The 27,570-nt window shown below is 43.9% G+C and overlaps 1 protein-coding gene across 3 annotated transcripts in view; it reads right to left on the reverse strand.

The window, feature by feature from the left end:
• Positions 1-27,570, reverse strand: part of CNTFR (ciliary neurotrophic factor receptor) — a gene marked incomplete at its 3' end in the record, with an annotated part of 840,563 nt that overhangs the window by 250,733 nt on the left and 562,260 nt on the right. For all 3 annotated transcript variants that reach the window (XM_082243029.1, XM_082243027.1, XM_082243028.1), the window contains one exon: positions 18,966-19,196. In XM_082243029.1, the coding sequence (XP_082099155.1) occupies positions 18,966-19,196 (231 nt within the window). The remainder of the gene's footprint in view (positions 1-18,965; positions 19,197-27,570) is intronic.

Below are 27,570 nucleotides of genomic sequence, written 5' to 3' on the forward strand. Positions count from 1 at the left end.
ACGGTGCACTCGGGGACAATGTCGTCCCTTCCACGCCAGATGGATCTCTGGTCTCGTCTGTTCGTATGCACAAGCCCCCTGCGCCTGCCGTGGTAACATCAAAAACAATATTCAGCGCCGGTTGTGAGCTCTCCCTCCGAGCCCTATCAGCAATTACACACTTGATGAGCTCAGACAGGGAGCAGCGGTGTTGCCGTGACCAGCGCTGGCTGTGAATCCTCCAGCAGATGCAGCGCCCTTGGCTCTCTGGCTGCTCTAATTCCAACCAAACAGCACGGCGGGTGATGGTAACTGTTCACTTATACTCTCTCCGGGGGGCACCGCTGCCTTCTTTTCCGGTATTGCCAATGCCTATTTAGAGCAGAGGTTATATTTAGAGTAGACTTGTCATCAGATACAGTATCTCACAAAAGTAAGTACACCCCACACTCACTTTTGTTGCCAGCGGTTTAGACATTAATGGCTGTGTGTTGAGTTATTTTGAGGGGACGGCAAATTTACACTGTTATACAAGCTGTACACTCACTACTTTACATTGTAGCAAAGTGTCATTTCTTCAGTGTTGTCACATGAAAAGATAGAATAAAATATTTACAAAAAATGTGAGGGGTGTACTCACTTTTTTAAAAAATACTGTATATATATATATATATATATTCATGTTAAGCGCTGCGTGCCAAGCACAATGTCAGGTATTTATCTTACCGCTCAGTACTCGCCCTGACAATGCCTTCTTCTGCTTCTCCCTCCGGGCCAGTCCCATCTTTGTTCAGGCATCATCCAGCTTCACCACCTACTTCCTGGACTGAGGTGCCAGCACAATAATGTAAATCCTGGTGCCTGTCCAGTTTTGTGCTGTGTTCACAAATGCCTGACACAGATTAGTCACTGCTGCAGCCTCTCTCAATGTTTCAGTTGGATCCCCAAGCTAGAGATCACTGAGGAAATGCTCTATCCAGCCTGCAGCAGACTTGTTGGCTGCTTTCACAAATGTCCGACATCAGCTGCATCCTCTCACTTTGTGACTTGATACAAAGTTGCAATGAATAGCCTGATCACTGGGGATGAGGAGACTAAGGAAATGCTTTGCCCAGCCTGCAGCAGACTTCTTGGCTGCATTCACAAATGTCTGACATCAGGTGCAGCCTATCACCTTGTGACTTGATACAAAGCTGCAATGCATAGTCTGATCACTAGGGATGAGGAGACTGAGGAAATGCTTTCCCCGGCCTTCAAATGTCTGACATCAGCTGCAGCGTCTCACCTTGTGAAATGATACTAGGTTGCAATGTATAGATTGATCACTGGGGATGAGGAGACTAAGTAAATGCTTTGCCCAGCCTGCAGCAGACTTCTTGGCTGCATTTACAAATGTCTGACATCATGTACAGCCTATCATCTTGTGACTTGATACAAAGTTGCAATGAATAGCCTGATCACTGGGGATGAGGAGACTAAGTAAATGCTTTGCCCAGCCTGCAGCAGACTTCTTGGCTGCATTCACAAATGTCTGACATCAGGTGCAGCCTCTCACCTTTTGATTTGATACAAGATTGCAATGTATAGTCTGATCACTGGGGACAAGGAGACTGAAGAAATGCTTTGCCCAGCCTGCAAATGTCTGACATCAGGTGCAGCCTCTCACCTTGTGACTTGATACTAAGTTGCAGTGTATAGCCTGATCATGGGGATGAGGAGACTTAGGAAATGTTTTCCCCAGTCTGCAGCAGACTTTTTGGCTGCATTCACAAAAGTCATCAGCTGCAGCCTCTCACCTTGTGACTTTCTGCAATATTGCAATGTATAGTCTGATCACTGGGGACGAGGAGACTGAGGAAATGCTTTCCCCGGCCTGTAAATGTCTGACATCAGATGCAGCCTCTCACCTTGTGATTTTCTAAAAAGTTGTAATGTATAGCCTGATCACAGGGGATGAGGAGACTGAGGAAATGTTTTCCCCCGCTTGCAGCATAATTGGTGGCTTCATTTACAAATGTCTGACATCAGCTGCAGCCTCTCACCTTGTGACTTGCTGCAAAGCATTTCCTGATCAGTGGGGACAAGGAGACTGAGGAAATGCTTCCCTCTGCCTGTAGCAGACTTGGTGGCTGCATTCACAAATATCTGACATCAGGTACAGCCTATCGCCATGTGACACGGTACAGGATTGCAATGTATAGTCTGATCACTGGGGACAAGGAAACTGAGGAAATGCTTTCACCAGCCTGCAGCAGACTTCTTGGCTGCATTCACAAATGTCTGACATCAGGTACAGCCTATCGCCATGTGACACGATACAAGATTGCAATGTATAGTCTGATCACTGGGGACAAGGAAACTGAGGAAATGCTTTCACCAGCCTGCAGCAGACTTCTTGGCTGCATTCAAAAATGTCTGACATCTGCTGCAGCTTCTCACCTTGTGATTTGCTACAATGTTACAATGCACAATCTGATCACCGGGTAATGGGGAGACTGAGGAAATGCTTCCTCCCGCCTGCAGCAGACTGATGACGTCATCACAGTCTAGGCAAAGTCACTGCAGAGTCAACAGTGTTGTCACCCTGATACAGGAAGTGAAAATATAATGGATCAACAAGCCGTATGACGTGCGCCATTATCAAGCTCTTTGGCAAAAAAAGGGGTCGTTGTGGGGTGTCTGTACTGTCCCAGAAGTTATGGGGGGGGGGGCAAAAATTGGTGGCACCTCCATGGTGTGAAAGGATGAAAGGATCCCTAATGCTACAGGCTGCACCTCAATAGTAATTTTTTTTTTTTGCCCAGAGTTCCAGTTTATTACTTTATTTTCACAAATTTATGCACAATCTTTTTTTTTTTATTCCTTTATAAAGTTACCTTTCCATACGTTGTTCTGATGTGTGATGAATGATTGAAGTCCTTATCTGCCATAAGTCAAGGATGCAATTTCCCCTCCTTTTTACACTGGCTGAGCCTCCTTCACTCCTAATTAACCTTGAAGCCGCCCTCTGGGCAGATAGGATCCGCGGAAAAAAATTACATTTCACTTTATATATTCGCCGCCCGCCTTGTATTACCCGCCGTACGGGGCGACATGAAAGATGCGTTTACAACTATGAAGATTTAATGCATTGCTGTCATTGCTGCACTGCAAAGCAAAGCATCATGGCAATGTATACCCATCCAATCGGTACTATGTACGCCTATAGGTGGGTGGCTGGTAAAAGCGTGGATCAACTGCCTGTTTTTACCGTTTCCTGGCCACAGGTGTTAAAGGCACTTAACACTGACAATGACCCCAACACTAACCTAGATCATGCCGTGATTGAACTATTTTATTTGACTGACTCCCAATCAATCATTCTTATAGGCTCCCAATCATTTGGTCTTACTGACCCCAAATCAATTGGTCTTACTGGCTCCCAAATAATCGGTCTTATCGGCTCCCATTCAGTCGGCCATACTAGCACCCAATCAATTGATCTTACAGGCTTCAAATCAAATATTCGTACTGGCAGTAATAAAAACCTATATTACATTGGCTCCCAGCCCCAAACCAGCTCCATGTCAACTGGTCTTACCGGCAGTAATAAAAACCTATGTTTAAGCGGCTTACACACAACTGGTATTACCGGCTCCCAATCAAACAGTCATACCTCCTCCCAATCGATTGGTCTTACCTGCAGCAATAAAAACCTATATTACATCAGCTCCCAATCAATTGGGCTTACCGGCTCCCAATCAATTGGTCTTACCGACTCCCAATCAATTGGTCTTACCGACTCCCAATCAATTAGTCTTACCGACTCCCAATCAATTGGTCTTACCGATTCCCAATCAAACAGTCATACCTCCTCCCAATCAATCGGTCGTACCAGCTCCCAATCAATTGGTCATACCTGCAGCAATAAAAACCTATATTACATCAGCTTCCAATCAACAGGTCTTACCGGCTCCCAATCACTTGGTCATACCGCCTCCCAATCAATTGATCATACTGGCTCCCAATCAATTGGTCTTACCTTCTCCCAATCAATTGGTCATACCGGCTACCAATCAATTGGTCTTAACGGCTCCCAATCAATTGGTCATACCAGCTCCCAATCAATTGGTCTTATCGGCTCCCAATCAATTGGTCATACCGGCTCCCAATCAATTGGTCTTACCAGCTCCCAATCAACTGGTATTACCGGTTCTCAATCAAACAGTCGTACCTCCTCTCAATCAATCGGTCGTACCAGCTCTCTATCAATTGGTCTTACCTGCAGCAATAAAAACCTATATTACATCAGCTTCCAATCAACAGGTCTTACCGGCTCCCAATCACTTGGTCATACCTTCTCCCAATCAATTGGTCATACCGGCTCCCAATCAATTGGTCTTAACGGCTCCCAATCAATTGGTCATACCAGCTCCCAATCAATTGGTCATACCGACTCCCAATCAAATGGTCATACCGACTCCCAATCAATTGGTCATACTGGCTCCCAATCAAATGGTCCTACTGGCTCCCAATCTGTAGTACGAGACAAGGAACTGTCAGCGACTCTTCTGTCTCCATGCTGGGGGAGCACAATTGAATGCAGTAGCAGCACAAAAACATGTGGGCCCCCTGCTAAATTGATAGGGCCCGGACCTTGTAATGGTTTTCCCCTGATATCTGTGGCCCTGCACATGACGCATGTCAGCTGCACCATGGAAAAAAATCTAACTTCTGTAAAAGGAGCATCTTTCTAGATCTGTGAATACGATTTTCACCAAAAATTTACAGGAAGTGAATCTATCACACATGAACACATGCACCAGGAAGACCCATGGTGAATGTTTGGTGAACTTCCGCCTTGGTTGACAGCTACAAGAACGTTTTTCTGTGCATTGGGCGGCCCTACTTGCAAGAAACATGAAAAAGGAGCCCTTGATGTGCGGCTTGGCGCAATGTGTGGGCAGAGATGTATAGTAACGAAGTAGAACTACTTAAGTACTGTACTTAAGTACCGAAATGCAGTATCTGTACTTTCCTAGAGTAGAATTTTTTTCTCCTACTTCTACTTTTACTTCACTACATTTTTTCGATGATTTCGATACTTCTACTCAAGTATTTTTTTTTTTTGCTGCATAGTTACTCGTTACTTTTAAAAAAATTACCACTGCCAGAACAGTAGATGGCAGGTTGCATAAAGCTCAAAAAAATGTGTATAATGTCATTTGTAAATCAGCCCATACGAAAATAAAGGCTGTGTATAATAAAAGCTGCTATACCAAATCTTTCCAATAAAAAGAAAATATGAAACAAACAAATAAATGGTGCTACAGCGCTTAAAGTGCATCAAGAAACTACTAACAAACACAGGTTAATCATTTGAATAAATCATTTGAAATAATAAAAACAATATGATGTTCAAACTTTTGACTTATTTCTTTAATAACTACATAACACAGTACTTGTACTTCTACTTTCAGTACTTGAGTAGAAATTTTTTTTCAAAACTACTGGTACTTTTTACTTTTAGTACTTAAGTAGCAAATTTTTTGAAAAAACTACTTGCAATACTTAAGTAAAAAAAATGTTGAATACTTTAGTACTTCTACTTAAGTAACTTTTTCTGCGAGCACTTCCACTTCTACTCAAGTAATTTTTTGATCGAGCACTTGTACTTTTACTCAAGTAGAAATTTCGAGTACTTTATACAAGTCTGTGTGTGGGGGTGCCATCATTAACAGCACCACCAGGCATCTGCTAAGGGGCAGCGCACTTCTTTAGAAAGAGTGCGATTTTGCACCGTTCCCAACATGCATAGATGTAAACTTAGCCTTAGATTCATTGCTTTATATACATTCCCCTTTAGTGGATTGGATGTCAGAGCCCCGCTCCCCCTGTCGTAGGCTGTGGTTCAATCCACTGATCCTTGCATCAATATTGATTCCTGTAGTAACGTTGGGGCTGGTGGAATGAACCACAGAACATAGTGGGGGGAGGCAGACATCTGATAGGCCGCCAAGTGGTCATAGCTAACCCTCTTAAAGGGGATACCTCTTCTTTTGAGAGGAGGGACACGTATAAGCAAAAGTATGTAGGCATAGGACACACCCACTACCACGCCTCTTAAAGGAGACAAAAAAAAATATTAGTTTAACCCACAAGTGTTTTTTTTTTTTTTTTTTTTTTTATTATTCCTTTATACTGGCTTTTGGAAATTGACAAATGCAGCAATTGATAAATTGGATGAAAGGTTTGGCACTGGAAAACACTTTTTGATAGATAAATAGTGTATTTTTTATACAACTATATAGATCAGACCAAAATGAGGGACAAATGAAGAAGAAAGAGGGACTTTGTTCCAAATCAGGGACAGTCCCTCTAAATCAGGGACGGTTGGGAGCTATGCATCTTCCCAGGGCCGTCTTAATAGCATCACGGGCCCCTGGGCACTGGGGTCCCTACCAGCCAGCCCCAATTTACGCTCCTTGATAGAATAAAATATATATTTTTTAGTGCTTTTAATAAAATTGATCTTAGACCATAAAAGACTAATTAACACAAGGGGCATTGTAAGGGGAGGGGGGTTCAGAATTGCAGAGTACAGGGGGGGTCAGGAAGGCACAGTATGCGAGGGGGTGCAGAAGGGCACAGTACAGGGGGGGGGGGTCAGGGAGGCACAGTAAGGGGGAGATCAGGAGGGCACAGTACAGGAGGGAGGCAGAAGGGTGCTGTAAGGGCAGGGAGGGGGGATTTACAAGGACACAGTATGGGGGGTCAGAAGGGCACAATACAGGGTAGGGGATGCAAAAGGGCACAGTACAGGGGGGTGTAGAAGGGCACAGTACAGGGGGGTTAGGAAGGCACAGTATGGGGGGGGGGGTTAGGATGGCACAATACAGGGGGAAGGCAGAAGGGCACTGTAAGAGGGGGGTTCAGAAGGGCACAGTAGGGGGGTGTAGAAGGGCACAGTATGGGGGGGGGGTCAGGAAGGCATAGTATGGGGGGGATCAGGAGGGCACAGTACAGGGGGGAGGCAGAAGGGCACTGTAAGGGGAGGGTTAGAAGGGCAAAGTACAGGGGGAGGGGGGGGTCAGAGAAGCACAGTATGGGGGGATCAGGAAGGCACTGTATGGGGGGATAAGGAGGGCACAGTACAGGAGGGAGGCAGAAGGGCACTGTAGGGGGGGGGGGTCAGGGAAGCACAGTACGGGGGGGGGGGGGGGGCAGGAAGGCACAGTACGGGGGGACTAGAAGGACACAGTACAGGGGGGAGGCAGAAGGGCACTGTAAAGGGTGGGTTTTGAAGGGCACAGTACAGAGGAGGGTTAGAAGGGCGCAGTACATGGGGGTGCAGAAGGGCAAAGTACAGGGGGGAGGCAGAAGGGCACTGTAAGGGGTGAGTTTAGAAGGGCACAATACCGACGGGGTCAGAAGGGCACAGTACAGAGGGGGGGCAGAAGGGCACAGCACAGGGGGCTGCAGAAGGGCACAGTACAGGAGGGGGTCAGGAAGGCACAGTACCGGGGGGGAGTTTGGGGGGCATAGTACAGGGGCGAAGCAGAAGGGAACTGTAAGAGGGGCGGGGTCAGGAAGGCACAGTATGGGGGGGGCAGGAGGGTACAGTATGGGAGGATCAGGAAGGCACAGTACAGGGGGAATCAGGAGGGCACAAAACTGGGATCAGGAGGGTACAGTACAGGTTCCGGGACACATCAAGAGAAAAGCGTGACTGTCCCAGCAAATCCGGGACAGTCGGTAATTATGCTGTAATGCTGAATTATCATGGATTAAGAACGCCCTACATCTTCCTTACGCAGAAAACTTTAATTATTTCGTTTTTCGGTATTGTGTGTAATGCGCAGATTCGGCCAATTCAGGACAGTCAACTTTTAGACTACAGACAGGAGAAGAGTCAGCAAACACAGCCTGCGACAAAGGCACAATTACAGTGAAATACGACCCCGGGAAACGGCGCACGGCGCCAGCAGGTTACCTAATCACCGCACATCATTATCCGGCCGACCGTAAACTTTTACACAGACGCTCACCCGTATAAACGCACACACAATATAGCGTGATGTATGGGGGAATCTTTAACGGCGAGAAGATCCAATCTCGCCGCGCTCATCAATTCCTGACCTTGTATAATGGGCTGTCTAACTAGCGGGAGATAAAACTTCACATTAAAGTCGGCTCAGGAAAGTTTTTGCGATAATATTGCTGCGTATGAAGGTTTCCGGACGGGCGAGTTAAAGATTTTAATACCCAATTATTCCGGTGATAACCTCCGCCGGGAGCCGGACAAGTCTGGGACCGAAAGACCTCGCGGTACATTTTCATTGTTTGGCTGCTGATTATTTACTCTTCCTGCGATTTATACAACTCCAGGCCGACAGAAAAGACAACAAAGTCATTTGACTTAGGAGACGGAGAGCAGCCAATCAGCTTTTATTCATTGAAAGCCGAATGCTGATAGGAGGAGAAAGCAAAGCCAGAGGTAAATCGTCTGCTTCTCCTTTAACCTCCCCAGGGGTATGATTATGTCAGTATTTTTGAATGTCAACGCGGTACATTGTTTTTCATGGAAATCTATTGTAGGCCTGTAATTCTTAGGAAAAAAAAACGTAAAAGTGAATAAAAATGATTAATAAATTAATTAATAATTTTATAATAAACTAATAAATTATTAATAAAAATTATTAATTAAAAAAAGGAATAAAACAGTAAAAGTGAACAAAAAAATTATTAAGTTAATGAATAAATTAATAATAAACTAATAAATTATTAATAAAAAAAAACAATTAATTTAAAAAAAGGAATAAAACAGTAAAAGTGAATAAAAAATTATCAATAAATTAATGAATAAATTAGTAATAAATTAATACATTTATTATTATTTTTTTTTTCCTAACCGCCCCAGCGATCTGATTATGTCAGTATTTTTGAATGTCAAAGCGGTACATTGTTTTGCATGGAAATCTGTTGTTTTATATTGTAGGCCTGTAATTCTTAGGAATAAAAACAGTAAAAGTGAATAAAAATTAATAAATAAATTAATAATAAACTAATAAATTATTAATAAAAAAAATAATTAAAACAGTAAAAGTGAATAAAATTATTAATAAATTATTGAATAAATTAATAATAAACTAACAAATTAATAATAAAAAAATATTATTTTAAAAAAAGTAATAAAACAGTAAAAGTGAATATAAATGATTAATAAATGAATAAATTAATTAATAAATAAATAATAATAAAATAATAAAATAGAATAGAAAATTAAGGAATAGAATAGAGTTAAATAGGAAGAAAAAACAATAGAATAGAATAGGGTAAAAGAAAGAATATAACCGTCCTCTGAAATTCAAATTTCGAACAGCATACATTTATTTTATTTTATTTTCTAATACAATAAATTATAATTAGAATAGAATAGAAAAGAATAGAATAAAATAGAAAGAATATAACCATCTTCCAAAGTTTGAATTTCGAATAGAATAAATTAGAATTTGAATAGATTAGAATAGAAAATAGGAATAGAATAGAAAAAGCAATAGACTAGAATAGAATACAATAGAATAGAACAAAATAGAAAGAATTGAACTGTCTTCCAAAATGCCACAGCCCTGGATCCCCCAAACCTCATATGATACCACATTCCCCAGGGCACCTGCCACTCCTGCCCACACCTTGTCCCGGCCCTGAGGTGGGGGGGGGGGGAATGTTCCCTCCTGCTCCTTGTAATAACAACCAAGCGGCTGATTAGCTGCATCGGTTGTCATTACAAAAAAGTTGGCCGCTCGCTCTAAAAAAACGATAGCGGGCTGATGCCTGCAGCTGCATATCCTCCCGGTACAACACCTTGGCAGCGGTAAGGGGCTGACATGCTTATGTTTTGCCTTCCCTGCCCCCCCCCCCTTTCCCCCTCATCAAATTCTGTTTTCCTTGTGTTAGTCCTAGTGACATCATCACTGGGTCTCTGTGCTTCTCTATGCAATGCAGGCAGATCACGGCTGGTGGGAGGAGCCAGCAGGGTGTTGTATATAGCTTCCTGAGTTCCACTTTAAAACAGAATATTGGAGCGTTTAAAAAAAAGAAAAAGAAAAAAGTCTCTTTTATTCTCTATGCACTCACCACGTCGGCCTCTTCATTCCTCGCAGATCTGTTCCCCAACAAAATTAACTCCCCTACCCCCTCCTCCTCCACCCCTGGCTTTAAAAAACCCATTTATTTGCCGCCGCGATGGCTGGGTTGTCCGCAGCTGTTATTTTTCAGCAGGGACGGGCCGGGCGCGGTGATTCATGTGTCAATGCGCTGCCTGATTGATATCATCTCCTTCTTCCCTCATTGACTGGCTTTGCGGGAGGATAAATAGAATTTATTGTGAAAATCGGACCGCCATTACTTCATGTCGCATCATCGCAAACCGAGTTACCCACTTAGGGGAGCGGAGGGGGAGCGGGCGAAGGCGCCGTGTGCCAGACTCTGTGTCTCGCGCGTTATCTACCATCGCTGGCGTGTTACGAAGCGCAGGGACAGTCCCTGTGGTGCTACTAACGGGCTCTTCCATAGATACGCCGCCTCGCGAAAATAATACATGTTTTGTGTCAATTCTGAAACGCGTTCTCTAAATCCGCGAGTGGCTGCGGAAAAAAAACACCCTTTAGACTCCCGACAGATCCTTCCAAATCATTTCAGCCCGAGAAATCTGTACACTGAGCCACATGCTGGATGAAAGGAGAAATCTGGCTTGCTGTGCTTGCTTTTGACAACAGTGGGCGGGAACTGGGAAAGGAGGAGGATGGAACTTGTCCATCCAAGCAGCAGGGAAGAGGTGGATCAGTGGCACAAAGAAATGCCAAATGGAGTTGTTGACCTTCTTGTTCTGTACAGCCCTACAGTGAAACAGGGCTGAGGGCAAAGCCGGGCCAAGGGGTGGGCAGAAGAGACAGACGCCTTGGGCTCTTCAGCAAATGGGGGACACAAAAAGGGCAGGGTTTGCAATCTATGCTGCTGACATAGTCCTTAGAAAAAGAAGGGGAGCACCTGCAACATATGCTTCTGAAGAAGTCCACAGCAAAAAGGGTAGGACCTGTAATCTATACTGCTGGCATAGTCCTCAGAAAAAAAGGGGAGGACCTGCAACCTATTCTTCTGAAGAAGTCCACAGCAAAAAGGGCAGGACCTGCAACCCATGCTTCTGAAGAAGTCCACAGCAAAAAGGGCAAGACCTGCAGTCTATGCTGCTGGCATAGTCCTCAGAAAGAAAGGGGAGGAACTGCAACCTATTCTTCTGAAGAAGTCCACAGCAAAAAGGGCAGGACCTGCAACCCATACTTCTGAAGAAGTCCACAGCAAAAAGGGTAGGACCTGCAACCTATGCTAATGAAGAAGTCCACAACAAAAAGGGCAGGACCTGCAACCTCTGCTGCTGAAGAAGTTCACAGTTAAAGGGTCAACACCTGCAACCTATGCTGTTGAAGAATTCCACAGCTAAAAGAGCAGGACCTTCAAACTCTGCTGCTGAAGAAGTTCACAGCAAAAAGGGCAGGACCTGCAACCTCTGCTGCTGAAGAAGTCCACGGCCAAAGGGTCAGCACCTGCAACCAATGCTGCTGAAGAAGTTCACAGCTAAAAGAGCAGGACCTGCAACCTATGCTTATGAAGAAGCCCACAGCAAAAAGAGCAGGACCTGCAACCTCTGCTGCTGAAGAAGTCCACGATGAAAGGGTCAGCACCTGCAACCTATGCTGCTGTAGAAGTTCACAGCTAAACGAGCAGGACCTGCAACCAATGCTACTGCTGAAGTACTCAACCAGTAAATGGGCAGGATCTGCAACCTATGTTTCTGAAGACGTTCATAGCTAAAAGGGCAGCACCAGCAACATATGCTGCTGACATAGTCCTCAGAAAAAAGGGCAGGATCTGCAACCCATGCTGCTGAAGAAGTCCACAGCGAAAGGGTCAGCACCTACAACCTATGCTGTGGAAGAAGTAACCTGAATAAAAGCAAGAGCTACAACCTCTGCTGCTGAAGAAGTCCACGGCAAAAATGGCAGCACTTGCAACCTATGCTGAAATTGTTGGTTTGCTCAAGGGTAGGGGACACACGTGGGCCTTTTCATCTTGGGTGCTTAAAGACATTTTCCTGTCACCTGCTGTGAGAAATCACAAAACTACGTACGTTAATTTTCAAATCTCTTGGTAGAAGCAGAAGATGGCCAGATCATAGTGTTGGGTCCACAGTCTCCTCTATCGCAGTCATCACTCTAACTTTGTAGCAAGACAAACGGTAAAAGGTTGGATCAGGGGCACCAGGATCTACATGGCTGAGCCACCTCTGAGGTGGCATCACAATCCACAAGTATATTGACCATAGATGATACCTGAACAAAGACGGTGATGTCCTTCTGGAGAGAAAAACAGGCAGAGGGGGTCCTGTGATAATAGTAAGGCATTATAAATACCTGAAATTACTTAGCATGCATGGACTTATTATGAAAATATACATCTGCTGGGTAAATCCATCCAGGGCAGCCATCAGAAACGTTACCCAGCTTTAGGCCTGGGCCCCTCCGGGCCTGACCACCAACATTTCACAGGGCCCACCCTCTGGTCATCCAACCGAATCCACCCACTGGCCATCCCGCCTAGTCCTTCAGTGCACCCACTTCTATTTTAACACTCCTTCAACTTAATATATGAAAATGAATCCAAGTCAGCAAAGAGACATCCCCATATATTCAGCAAAGAGACATCCCAATCCAGTAAAGAGACATCCTCATATATTCAGCAAAGAGACATCCCAATCCAGTAAAGAGACAGCCTCATATATTCAGCAAAGAGACATTTCAATCCAAAAAGGAGACGGCCTCAGCAAAGAGACATCCCAATCCAGAAAAGAGATGGCCTCATATTTTCAGCAAAGAGACATTACAATCCAACAAGGAGACGGCCTCATATATTCAGCAAAGAGACAACCCAATCAAGTAAAGAGACGGCCTCATATATTCTGCAAAGAGACATTACAATCCAACAAGGAGACGGCCTCATATATTCAGCAAAGAGACATCCCAATCAAGTAAAGAGACGGCCTCATATATTCTGCAAATAGACATTATAATCCAACAAGGAGATGGCCTCATATATTCAGCAAAGAGACATCCCAATCCAGTAAAGGGACAGTCTCATATTCAGCAAAGAGACCTTACAATCCAGCAAAGAGACAGCCTCATATATTCAGCAAAAAGACCTTACAATCCAACAAGAAGACTGCCTCATATATTCAGCAAAGAGAAATCCTAATCCAGTAAAGAGATGGCTTCATATATTCAGCAAAGAGACATCCCAATCAAGTAAAGAGACGGCCTCATATATTCAGAAAATAGAAATCCCAATCCAGTAAAGAAACCACCTCATATATTCAGCAAAGAGACATTACAATCCAACAAGGAGACGGCCTCATATATACAGCAAAGAGACATCCTAATCCAGTAAAGAGATGGCCTCATATATTCAGCAAAGAGACATCTCAATCCAGTAAAGAGACGGCCTCATATATTAAGCAAAGAGACATCCCAATCCAGCAAAGATATGGCCTCATATATTCAGCAAAGAGACATCTCAATCCAGTAAAGAGACAGCCTCATATATTCAGCAAAGAGACATCCCAATCAAGTAAAGAGATGGCCACATATATCCAGCAAAGAGACATTCCTTTAGCTGTATCGGCTTACTCTGCAGCCGCCTTGCGTTAGCAATTGCTGATAGCAATTGCTAGTTACTACAGCAGCAACAACTCGGTCTCGTTGGTTGTGGCCTGGGCGGCCGGGCCCCTTGGAATGCCCGGGCCCCCTATGGCTGCCCTGAGTCAATCTATGTAAGTGGATTGGGCACAAAGTTTGATGATTGTGACCCAGTGAGATGATGGCATAAATGTGTTTCACATACGTATTTTCCTGGAGCCGTCATTAAGTCATGGAGGACTTCTATGTGAATATATTGAATATGGAGGAGGGGGGGAGGAGGGGGGGGATGGGGGTAAGTTCTGTACACCTATAATTGTATCACAGCAGGGTTCAGCCGTTCCCCCCGCCGTTCTATCTCATCTGACCATATTATCATAAATCCACGCTGACTGGAGAAATGGATTTGCCTAAATATGTCTCTTAGAACCCGAAAATAAAATCAATCAACTTCAATCTGTTTTGCACCTTAAGGCGAAGTTCACTGGAGCTCATAAAAAGTTGATACAATATTTATGGCGGCATGAAAAAAGGGCCGCGAGTCTCTTCCTAAAGTAAATCAGCTCGGCGTGAGTGGGAGCGCGCTTTAAGGCTCGGTTCACACTGATGCGATGCGGGAAGGCTGCGAACTCGCAGCCTGTTCCCGCATCGCACACGCACCCCCGGCAGTTCACACTGCCATATGCGATCCGCTGGGGGTGTCAATGTAATCTTAACGACACCCCCAGTTTGATCGCATATCGCAGTGCGATCGTGCAGTTCGCACAGGATCGGATCGCACAAGTGTGAACCGCTGTGCGATCCGATCCTGATGCGGCAGCAAAAATGCCTCCTGTGCGTGTTTGCTGCGGGTGCGATGCGAATTTAGCCATACAAACTGTATGGCTATACTCGCACCGCACAGCTGATCGCATGTCATGTCGGAGCAGTGCGCTCCGACATGACATGCGAACCCCGCACACGCAGTAGTGTGAACCGGGGCTTAAGCTGAACTCCGGGCACAAAAACTTTTTATTTAAATATAATATTCATAAAGAAAGAAATGGTTTTCACAGTGATGCCAAAATTATACAGTTTGTTAATAAATCTAAAATTCACTACAAATCAAAGTATTCTAGAAACATTACAATTAAGGATGGGCTCACATTTGACCCAAACCAGCATGGGATCTGTCATTTAGCAGCAGCAGCACCTCCACCACTAAATGAAAGCTCCCTGGCTGGCTTCTGTTTGAAAACTAGATTGAGATGCAGGGTGACATCATTGATCAATTATGATCATGATCATATTTTATAAATACAACCAGGGATGAGCCCACATTCTACCCAAATCAACAAGGGATCTGTCATCTACCATCAGCAGCACCTCCACTATCAAATGAAAGCTCCCTGGCTGGCTTCTGTTTGAAAACTAGATCGAGATGCAGATCAATTATGATCATGATCATATTTTATAAATACAACCAGGGATGAGCCCACATTCTACCCAAATCAACAAGGGATCTGTCATCTACCATCAGCAGCACCTCCACTATCAAATGAAAGCTCCCTGGCTGGCTTCTGTTTGAAAACTAGATCGAGATGCAGATCAATTATGATCATGACCACATTTTTTAAATACAGCAAGGGATGAGCCCACATTCTACCCAAACCAGCAAGGGATCTGTCATTTAGCAACAGCAGCACCTCCGCCACTAAATGAAAGCTCCCTGGCCTGACTTAAATTGTAAACAAACTAGATGGGGATGCAGAGTGACATCCTTGACTAAACATAATCATTAAGATATTCTAGAAACATAAATAGGGATGCGCCATTTAGTAGCAGCAGCACCTCCACCACTAAATGAAAGCTCCCTGACTATCTTCTGTTTGAAAACTAGATAGAGATGCAGGGTGATATCATTGATAAATTATTATCATGACCATATTTTATAAATATAATCAGGGATGAGCCCACATTCTACCCAAACCAGCAAGGGATCTGTCATTTATCATCAGCAGCACCTCCTCCACTAAATGAAAGCTCCCTGGCTATCTTCTGTTTGAAAACTAGATAGAGATGCAGGGTGACATCATTGATCATTTATGATCATGATCATATTTTATAATTATATTAAGGGATGAGCCCACATTCTACCCAAACCAACAAGGGATCTGTTATTTATCATCATCAGCAACTCCCCCACTAAATGAAAGCTCCCTGGCCTGATTTCAATTATAAACAAACTAGATGGGGATGTAGAGTGACATCATTGACTAAATATGATCATTAAGATATTCTAGAAACATAAATAGGGATGAGCCAACATTCAACCCACACCAGCAGGGGATCTTGCATTTAGCAGCAGCAGCACCCGCACCACTCAATAAAAGCTCTCTGGCCGGCTTTGTTTGTAAACAAACTAAATGGGGATGCAGGATGACTTTGACTAAATGTGATCATCAACATATTCTAGAAACATAAATAGGGATGAGCCCACATTCAGCATGGGATCTGTCATTTAGTAACGACTAAGTGCCACCACTAAATGAAAGCTCCCTGACCTGTTTCTGTTTGTAAGCAAACCAGCTGGGCATGTTCGGTGACATTATTGACTAAATATAGCCATGGCCATATTCTAGAAACATAATTAGAAATGAGCTCAAATTCAACCCACACCAGCAGGGCATCTGTCATTTAGCAGCAACAGCACCACCATTAAATGAAAGCTCCCTGGCCTGATTTCAATTTTAAACAAACTAGATGCAGGGTGACATTATTGACTAAATATGATCATTAGCATATTCTAGAAACATAAATAGGGATAAGCCAACATTCAACCCACACCAGCAGGGGATCTGTCATTTAGCAGCAGCACCCTGGGCAGATTATATTTGTAAACAAATTAGATGAGGATGCAGAGTGACATCATTGACTAACTATGATCATTGACCTGTTTCTAATTACTTCAGTTTGTTACATTTGACCAGTTCGCCCAGGCAAATCCTCAGCTTCTGTTTGTAAACAAACCAGCAGCAGTAGGACCTCCACTAATGAAAGCTCCCTGGCCGATTTCTGTTTGTAAACAAACTAGCTGAGGATGTAGGGTGACATCATTGATTAAATATAATCATGACCATATTTTAGAAATATAAATTAGGGATGATCTCGCATTCGACCCAAACCAGAAGGGGGTCTGTCATTTAGCAGCAGTAGCACCTCCACTACTAAGTGTCGGTTCACACTAGGGCGACCTGTGAGGCGACCTGGTCGCCTCACAGGTCGCCGCAGGTCGCCTCCCATAGGGAAGCTACGGACCCGTTCTAATAGGAGCGACACAAGTCGCTACGACCTAGAAAAAGGATCCGGAGCTTCTTTGGGGCGACCAGGAGGCGACCGCCATAGACTTCAATGTTATGAAGTCCGTGGCGGCCGCTCCGAGGTCGCGGCGCGCTGCTCGCACCGCGACCTCGGAGGTCGCCACCCGAAGTAGCGTCGCGCTAGTGTGAACCAGCGCTTAATGAAAGCTCCAGATTCAATTTGTAAACAAACTAGATGAGAATGCAGGGTGACATCAATGAATAAATATGACCATGACTATATTCTAGAAAAATAATTAGGGATAATCTCACATTCTGCCCAAACCAACAGGGGATCTGTCCTTTAGCAGCAGCAGCAGCGCCTCCTAAATGAAAGCTCCCTGGTCAGATTCCATCAAACTAGATGAGGATGCGGGGTGACATCATTGACTAAATATGATCCATACTCTAGAAATATAATTAGGGATGAGCTAACATTCCATTCGACCCAAACCCAGGCTATTCGCAGCTCAGTAGATCATTGAACAAATTTGTTATATTTGGCCAATTCATCTCCAGCTTCTGTTTGTAAACAAACCAGCAGGGGATCTGTCATTTAGCAGCAGAAACACTGCCAACCCTGCTCTTTGCAGTTTGGCAGATTGTCAGTCAAACTTGTTATTTGTCCAGTTTACACATGCAAACCCTCAGCTGTTTGTAAAGTAACCAGAAGGGGGATCTGTCATTTAGCAGCATTAACATGTCCATCACTAAAGAAAGCTCCCTGACCCACTTCTATTTGTAAACAAAGCAGCAGAGGATCTGTCATTTAGCAGCAGCAGCACTGCCACCACTACATGAAAGCTCCCTGATCAGTTTCTATTTATACAAAGCAGCAGGGGATCTGTCATTTAGCAGCAGAAACACTGCCAACCCTGCTGTTTGCAGTTCAGCAGATTGTCAGTCAAACTTGTTATATTTGTCCAGTTTACAAATGCAAACCCTCAGCTGTTTGTAAAGTAACCTGCAGGGGATCTGTCATTTAGCAGCAGTAGCACTGCCACCACTAAATGAAAGCTCCCTGACCTGTTTCTGTTTGTAAGCAAACCAGCTTGGCATGTTCGGTGACATTACTAACTAAATATAGCCATGGCCATATTCTAGAAACATAATTAGAAATGAGCTCACATTCATACCACACCAGCAGGGGATCTGTCATTTAGCAGCAGCACCACCACCATTAAATGAAAGCTCCCTGGTCTGATTTCAATGGTAAACAAACTAGATGGAGATGCAGAGTGACATTATTGACTAAATATGATTATTAAGATATTCTAGAAACATAAATAGGGATGAGCCAATATTCAACCCACACCAGCAGGGGATCTTGCATTTAGCAGCAACAACACATCCAGTACTACATGAATGCTCCCTGACCCTGACCCACTTCTATTTGTAAACAAGGCAGCAGGGGATCTGTCATTTAGCAGCGGAAAAACTGCCACCCCTGCTCTTTGCAATTCAACAGATTGTCAGTCAAACTTGTTATATTTGGCCAGTTTGCATATGCAAACCCTCAGCTGTTTGTAAAGTAACCAGCAGGGGATCTGTCATTTAGCAGCAGTAGCACCTCCACCAATAAATGAAAGCTCCCTGGCTGACATCTTTATAAAAAGAAAATGGGACAGCTAAAATTAATGCTTTTCTCTGGAAATAGATGAAATTCTACAGGGCTCAGATTTTATCTATGCCATTGGTCATGTGGCCTCTGCCAAAGGGAACGGATAAGTGGCACTTTACTGAGGACACCAGAAGATCAAAGCCTTGGCATCAATCATGTGACCATCACTGGTAGAGTGCAAGCATGCCAGGAGAACTTCAACTATATTTTTTATCTTCTCCTCCATGATCATACCTGTGGTGGCACAACGTTCCATTTACTTTATTTAGAAAACAATGAAAGCTCTGAAGATCTACTCACAGCCGACTCTGAGGGTGGTCTGGTGCCGCAGATTCCAGGAAGATCCCTCAAAACAGGAATATAATCCATTGTGTGATAGATTAAGGTTGTGTAAGACCAGAGAGGAGCCGTTCAGCTGGGAACTGTCAATGTCCGTCCCGTTTACAGTCCACGTTACAGGGAAGTCAGAGTCCAGGGATCCGCACTTTACCACCGCATCTGCCCCGATCTTCTCGTACTGGAGGTGAGGATCTGCAGGGGGGATAAAATATCATCACATCAAATTAGAGATCATTTCACTGGACATATAAATATGATTTGTACGGCCTTCACATATTTGTCTAATATTTATTTCCTATAATCATGAGCTCCATCTAATGGCCGTAATGTGCTATTTTCCTGAAACGCATTAATCAGCAACTACAGCCTAATGGCCACTAGAGGGCACCCACCCTGAGTAATGTCATGCAGCTGTTGCTGAAGAGTAGAAAGGCAGGAGATGGCTGCAAAGAGGCTGCATGAGATCAGCAGCACTGAGATAGAACAAACGGTGGGAAGAAAGGTGGAAATTAGTATTTTATTTGAATAAAAACAATAGTTTATTATGATATTCAGTGTGCAAAGCAAGCCTAAAGTTATCCGTTCCCATTATTGCATCTATGTGCATGTTGTGGACTTGGTGGCCTTTCCTTCTCTTTCATTTATCTCTCTAATTATCTTTCTTTCTTTGATCTATCTCTTTATCTTTCTTCTATCTATCTTTCTTTCTTTCTTTGTATCTTTCTTTCTATTTATCATTCTTTCTTTCTTTTGTTCTTTGATCGATCTCTTTATCTTTCTTTTTCATTCTTTCTATCTTTCTTTCTTTTTATCTTTTTTTCTTTCTCTCTTTTTTCTATGTTTCTTTCTCTCCTTTTTATGTATTTTTTCTTTCTATTTATCTTTTTCTCTTTCTATTTATCATTCTTTCGGTCTTTCTTTCTATATTTCTCTCTTTCTATTTTTGGTTCGTTCTCTTTCTTTCTTTTTATCTTTCTCTCTATATATCGTTCTTTCTTTCTTTCTTTGTTGCTATCTTTCTATTTATCTTTCTTTCTTTCTTTCTTTCTATGTACCTTTCTTTCTTTTTAAGCTTTCTTTTTTTTATTTAGCTTTCTCTCTTTCTATGTATCGTTCTTTCTTTCTTTCTTTCTTTCTATATTTCTCTCGTTCTATTTATCATTCGTTCTCTTTCTTTCTTTTTATCTTTCTCTCTATATATCATTCTTTCTCTCTTTCTATGTTTCTTTCTTTCTTTGTGGATTTCTTTCTTTCTGTGTATCTTCTTATGTTTTTATCTTTTTCTTCCTTTGTATCTTTCTTTCTATTCATCTTTTTCTATGTATCATTCTCTCTTTCTATGTATCTTTCCTTCTTTGTTGCTTTTTTTCTATCTATCTTTCTTTCTTTGTATCTTTTTTCTTTGTATCTTTCTTTCTTTCTATGTATCTTTCTTTCTTTATTTATTTATCTTTCTCTCTTTCTATGTATCATTCTTTCTGTCTTTTTTTTTTTTTCTGTCTTTCTGTATCATTCATTCTTTCTTTCTCTCTTTCTATGTATCTTTCTTTCTTTGTGGATTTCTTTCTTTCTATTCATCTTTTTTTCTTTTTATCTTTTTATCTTTCTTTCTTTGTATCTTTCGTTAAATTCATCTTTCTCTTTTTCTATGTATCTTTCTTTCTTTCTTTCTCTTTTTCTATGTATCTTTCTTTCTTTCTTTATTTCTTTGTAGCTTTCTTTCTTTCTACATTCATTTATTTATATATTCCTTTCTTTCTTTCTCTTTCTATGTATCTTTCTTTCTTTCTTTCTTTCTTTCTTTCTTTCTTTCTTTCTTTCTTTCTTTCTATACATCTTTTTATTTTTCTATGTATCTTTCTTTCTTTTTTTTTTAAAGTTAAAGTTTCTTTCTTTCTTAACGTCAAAGTTTATTTTTCTTTTTTCCTCCTTTCTTCCTTTCTTAAAGTTAAAGTTTCTTTCTTTCTTTTTTTTCTTTCTTTTTTTCTTTCTTTTTTTAAAGTTAAAGTTTCTTTCTCAAACCTTGAAGTTATCCGTTCACACTATTAAGCCTGCGTACATGCGCATGTTGTGGCCTATGGTGGGCTGCAGTGCCATGCATTCCTATTGCACCCTTTGTGCATTTTGGGGTGTTGGGCAGAGCACATTCAGCCATGGGCTGACCTGACACACAGCACACTGATGCACAACATAACGTGCAAAAGCACATGTGCACAACAAAGTGTGAACCCCATTTAAATGCATACAATAAACAGCCTGCATCTGTATTTGGCACTCCACTGAAATCTTAAATATCCATGCGGCACTTCACCTGCCGTACAGAGCTGTAACCTGGCAGGAGAATCGGCATGTCCCTGCGGTGTCCGCAGTTAATAAAGCCGTATTGTGCCGGTACAGACAAGATCCGAGACATTATTGCAGCCCCCGGGGATCAGGCACTCAGCACACTCGGCACACGGCCCGGCAAACAGGACAAAGCAAATGGGAAAACCGTTCCCTCATTTACCTAAATTACCCAAACTAATCCAGGAGCTAATGCCAGGGGGCGGAGGGGGGGAGGGGGGGTACGGCCTTAAAGGGGACCTGTCATGTGAGAAACAAGATGGTCATTACTGTACTTGCAGCATAATATTGGTGACCAGTGGCGGCCCATCCATTGGGAGCGCAGGGGCACTGCCCCCCCCCATCCATGCGTCAGGCCCCCTAATCTACATGCAGGACGCTGGATGCATGGATTCCAATGGGATTTTTTTTTTTTAAGCAGGTTTGCTGCCCCCCCCCCCCCCCGGCCCATGGAGCACCAGCCGCTACTGCTGGTGACCCGGCCATCATGCTGAGCCTCCGACTTCAATGCCGGCCCAGAACATGCCGATCAGGACATTCGGCTTGTCTCTAACTTTCCGCATCAGGTCAGCAACTCAGAAAGTGAGAACCTGATCTACTGAAGCCAGAGGATCAGCATGGCAGCCAGGCAGCAAGCATTTCTAGAAGTATCTCTCTTACTTTCATTACAGGTTAATGGGACAGGGAAATTATAATGAGAGTCTACAGAGAGCCATCATTAGAATGTTATTGGGAGGGGCTTCACATGTTACTTGATTGCTGTACCATATTTACTGATTATTTTCCTCTTTCTTTCATCTCTCTCTCTAATTATCTTCTTTTCTCTTACTTTCTCTTTCATCTATCGCTCTAATATTTCTTTCTTTATATTCTTCTTTCTATCTATCCACCGGTGACAGGCTGCCCTATCTATCTATCTATCTATCTATCTATCTATCTATCTATCTATCTATCTATCTATCTATCTATCTATCTATCTATCTATCTATCTATCTATCTATCTATCTATCTATCTATCTATCTATCTATCTATCTATCTATCTATCTATCTATCTATCTATCTATCTATCTATCTATCTATCTATCTATCTATGCAGTACTATGGATTTGGCCCCTGGCACCAGTAGTTCCTGTGGCCCCTGGAATTCAGTTGGAAGCCTCAGAGTTCTTAGAGGAGGAAGTCTCCAGTTTACACAGAATTAGGATCTCTTTCATGTGGTCACAGAGGGAAACACTTGTGGCCGGTCTTTTCCTGTGACCTCTAGCCCAGCCGGCTGACCTCTGACCACACACTAATCTGTTGTCACTGCTGAACTCCATGAATGATGGTCCCCCAGAGAGACAATAAAGCCGTCACAATCCTCTGGGACCTCCAGTCCACATCATGTGTTGGGAAGAAACCAGTTGAGTAATCCAGAAGAATTGCACAACCAACTAAATGACTTATGTGCTTGTCTACTGAACACTCAATCCGACCTCATCACACCGACTATTACAGGGTTACTCCACCCCAAACTCAAATCTCAGTATTTGCTGGATGCTGGAGAGTAAATCTCTGACTCTATTGGTGAGTTCCCACCATCCCTGTGCTGAGTTCCTGGGTCTGTACACCTGCTGTGCCCATTATGAGGGGTTCCCACCATCCCTGTGCTGAGTTCCCAGTTCTGTACACCTGCTGTGCCCATTATGAGGGGTTCCCACCATCCCTGTGCTGAGTTCCTGGGTCTGTACACCTGCTGCGCCCATTATGAGGGGTTCCCACCATCCCTGTGCTGAGTTCCTGGGTCTGTACACCTGCTGTGCCCATTATGAGGGGTTCCCACCATCCCTGTGCTGAGTTCCTGGGTCTGTACACCTGCTGTGCCCATTATGAGGGGTTAATTTTGTTTATTGAAAAATCTTACAAACAACAACTTATATACAATAAAACCATAATAAATAAATTAATAAATAACATATTTACAAAATAATTAAATATAACTATACAAAACCAAAAACCAAACAAGAACATAATAAATAAACCAAATTGCGCACAGCATAAACCCTACGAGAGAGCCAGACTAAGGAACATCACCGTCACCATGCATGTAGCCTTTTATCAAAAATATATTTTATCTGAAAATCTAGGGGAGTGAAGCAAGGACAGAAAGAAAAGCCGCACACCCCGAGATCAACAGGCAGCAGCTACAGAGTCCTGATATTCCTCCACGCCTTTATCCAGGCCTCCTGCTGCCACCTGTCTTTCTCAAGACCCCGAATCTTCCCAACCTCACCCAGAATGTTCTGCACCACCACCTCAACAGGGAGGATTTTACTCCGTAAGGATACCTGGCACCGTGCACTCCACGTGAAATAACGGACTACTACACTAACTAAAAAAAGTGTTTCCAAATCATAATCCCGGCGAGTCTGGAATGCCCCATACACCCACTCTGCATAACTCATATGGGGGAGGAAGGGTACACTCAGAGCCCTCCCTACCCTCTTGTACACCTCTATATTAAAAGGGCACTGAAGCAAAAAATGATCCATGGACTCCACCGCACCTCCACACTCTACTCTCGGGCAGCCACGATCACTCACAGAGAGAAACTTCAGGTTGCCCTTCACATATAGTTTTCCATGGAAAGCGAGCCAAGCCTGATCCCTAAACTTCATTGGGATTCTCTCCAAATTAATCAAACGCAAACCCTCCCCCAAAACTAGGCTTGGGCAATCCCTTAAGGCCAGTGGTTCGCAAAAAACAGAGCTCATGATCCGCTTCTCAAGAAGTTTCCTTGGAAGAGATCTGATCTCCCCTGCCGTTACTTGCCACTGCCGAAGTATTTTCAAACACGGGGCAACATAAGTCGGGAGCTTATCATGCTTGACCCTCAGGCTTTTCACTGGCCCACCATTTTCCCAGTTTCGCAGAAAGGGCCTAAACCAGGACTGGAAAATACCAACCCACCCAGGCGGTCTCTCTGCCAACATGTTACCAAGGTTGTACTTTACAAACATCAGAGAGAAAAAGACTACAGGGTTGATCATTCCTAGACCACCCTCCCGCCTAGGAAGATAAGTCACACTCCTTTTGACAAGGTTTATTCTGTTTCCCCATAACAGCTGGAAGAAACAACTATAGATCCTGGTATAGAGAGACACTGGCAAAATGCAGACAAAACTGACATACAGAAAAATTGGAATCAGGTAACCTTTGATCAGATCAACCTTTTCCCTTAAGGAAAACCGCCAACTTTTCCAGCTCGCCACCTTGGCATTGGCATTCTCCAGCCTGCTCACCCAATTTGCATGACCATAGTCACCTGGGCCAAATTCAATGCCTAGAACTCTAATTTTTTGTTGGGGCTCCGGGAAGTCATCCGGGAGAACAAAGCTCTCACCTTCCACACCCATCCAGAAAGCTTCACACTTGTCCTGGTTGACCTTTGAACCTGATGCTTCCGCATACTGCCTTGTCACTGAGACCACCTCCTGCGCTTCCCCAGTCCCAGAGACAAAAACAGAAACGTCATCAGCATAAGCCACAACCTTCAAAGGAGGCTCACCAGCGATGCCCAAAGGTACCCCACACAATGGTCCACTCTCTAGCCTTCTAATGAAGGGGTCGATTGCAAACGCATATAGCAGAGGACTCAAAGGACACCCCTGACGCACACCTGAGCCAACCACAAAGGGCTGCCCAACCCAACCATTAACCAGAGGAAAGCTTTCAGCCCCTTTGTACAAAATCTTGAGCCAATCAATGAAACCCCCCTCCAGGCCATACTTGCCAAGAAGGAGCCATAGGTACTCATGATTAACCCTATCAAAGGCCTTAGCCTGATCCAATGTCAGCAGATATTTACCCCAACCAGCAGCCCTACAACGCTCCAAGGCCTCCCGGACAGCTAACACAGCTGAGAAAGTGCTTCTACCCTGGATTGCGCAGTGCTGGTGATGGGATAACAAATCGCCTGCCACTGATGATAATCGCCAGAAAAAAATCTTTGCCAGTATCTTTCTATCGACATTAAGAAGGCTAATGGGGCGCCAATTCTCAATCATCGAAGGATCTTTGCCCTTTGACAGAAGAACCACTGCAGATTGCCTCATGGAAGGAGGGAGAGAACCCTCATGCAAACAGCCATTAAAAACCTCCGCAAGGTGTGAAGCCAGGATCTTCTTAAAACATTTATAAAATTCGGCTGTCAAACCATCTGGCCCTGGCGTTTTCCTGATGGCTAGTTTATCAATAGCCTGGATCACCTCATCTGCAGTGATTTCATCTGTCAAATTCATCAAAGGAACAATATTTTCCAGACCTGGCGTAGAGTCCAAGAAACTCAACATCCCTGTCCGATCAAGGTTCTTTCCTCCCAGGAGATCAGCATAGTATGACCTGACGACCTCCAGGATCCCTGACCTAGACTTCGTCAGAGAGCCCGTACTGTCCTTCAGGCCATTGACCGTCTTAACTGCTACGCTCTGTTTACAATTCTGGTAAGGGTCAGGCGAATGGTATTTCCCACAGTCCCTTTCCTGAACCAAAGAGGCGTGCCGGTCATATTGATGGGTCCTCAGGAGGAGCTTCACCTCAGAGATCGCCCCAGAATCTCCTCCATTCGATACAAGGCGGTCAAGTTTCCTCCGCAAACGCTGGTAGGTGATATACTTATCTTGCTGTCTCTTTCTCCCTATGGCCTTGAAAAGCCTAACAGTCCGCTGTTTTATAAGCTCCCACCATTCTGACTTACTGTTGCAAAAGTCTAGGATAGTTACCTGTGCCTGAAAAAATTCCTCAAAGGATTGTCTTACTTCCTCGTCATCCAGGAGGGCCGAATTCAATCTCCAGATACCCCTCCCCCTAGGTGGCACGCCTGAGGCATTCAGAGTCAAATATAGAATACAGTGATCAGAAAACTCCACTGCCCGACAAACAGGTGCCGAAAAAGCAGAGTCCTCCTTTAAAAAAAACCTATCTATCCTACTCTGACTATTACCTCGCTGAAAAGTGAACCCCGTGCTGTCTGGGCAGCGCTTAATGTGCACATCTACCAGACCTGCTTCCCTAACCATTGCATTTAGGAAAAGGCTGTCATAGCCCAGCTTATCTCTGAAACCTCTCCTGTCTTTAGGCCTAGTAATGGTGTTGAAGTCACCTCCAAAGATAACCTGCTGAGCCGTAAAAAGAAAAGGCTTAATCTTTGTAAAGAGGCATTTCCTGTCCCATTTTGTCTGGGGACCATAGATGTTAATCAGGCGCAGGTCCTGCCCCCTCACAGAGACATCCAAAATCATGCATCTCCCAATCTCTACCTCAATTACCCGTCGGCATGTTACCATACCGGAAAAAAGGACCGCAACCCCGCTGTAAGGCTCGGCCGCAAGAGACCAAAAGGAGGGACCACGCTTCCACTCCTTCTTTGCCAGATGTATATCAGCCAGATTACTGAGATGGGTCTCTTGCAAAAACAAAATGTCAGCATCAAACTCGCTGAGCAAAAATAAGGCCATATGACGAGCACTCACTGATTTTAAGCTGGCAACATTAATGGTTGCCACTTTTAACGGAGTGGGAACTGCCATTAGGATAATTGAGGCAGCCGTTTCTTAGCCTGACTACTCTCTCTCCCTGGAGAACCAGTGCGCTTCAATGCACCCTGGGACTCATCATCCATAGAAGACGCTGTACTCAACGAGTCCCATTCATCGTCATCATCTGACAGGACCCCAAACTTATTTTTCAAGGGCAAAACCTTAGGACTTTGGGCAACTGAACACCTTTTTTTTTTTCTTTTGCCCTTCTTCCTTTTCTCCTCCAACCATTCCACATCATCCTTGGACAAACTGCAAATTACAGTCTCCCCACTCTTAGCCTCCCCTTCACCCCCACTCTCCCTTACCTTATCTGCCACCAGGCCAGCCTCTTCACCATTTTCCCCACTCCTCTGCATCCCCTGGTCCCCAATAGAAGCCCTGAAATGTCGAGGGGGTGGGACTGGCACTGCACTTGATGCCCCTGCATCAGCACCTCTTGCGGCCTCTGCAATTTTGGAGGACATAGACACAGAAGGATTGGACACATTCTCGGTAACTGATACATGCAAACGCACAGACTGGGGCGCCACAGATTTGGAAGACACTGACACACTGGGAATTGGCACAGACTGGGAAATCACAGACTGGGAAGACACAGGCACACTAGGCAAACGCACAGACTGGGAAGACACAGGCACACTGG

Source organism: Pelophylax lessonae, assembly GCF_965119305.1.
Source record: "Pelophylax lessonae genome assembly, chromosome: 1".
NCBI lineage: Eukaryota > Metazoa > Chordata > Amphibia > Anura > Ranidae > Pelophylax > Pelophylax lessonae.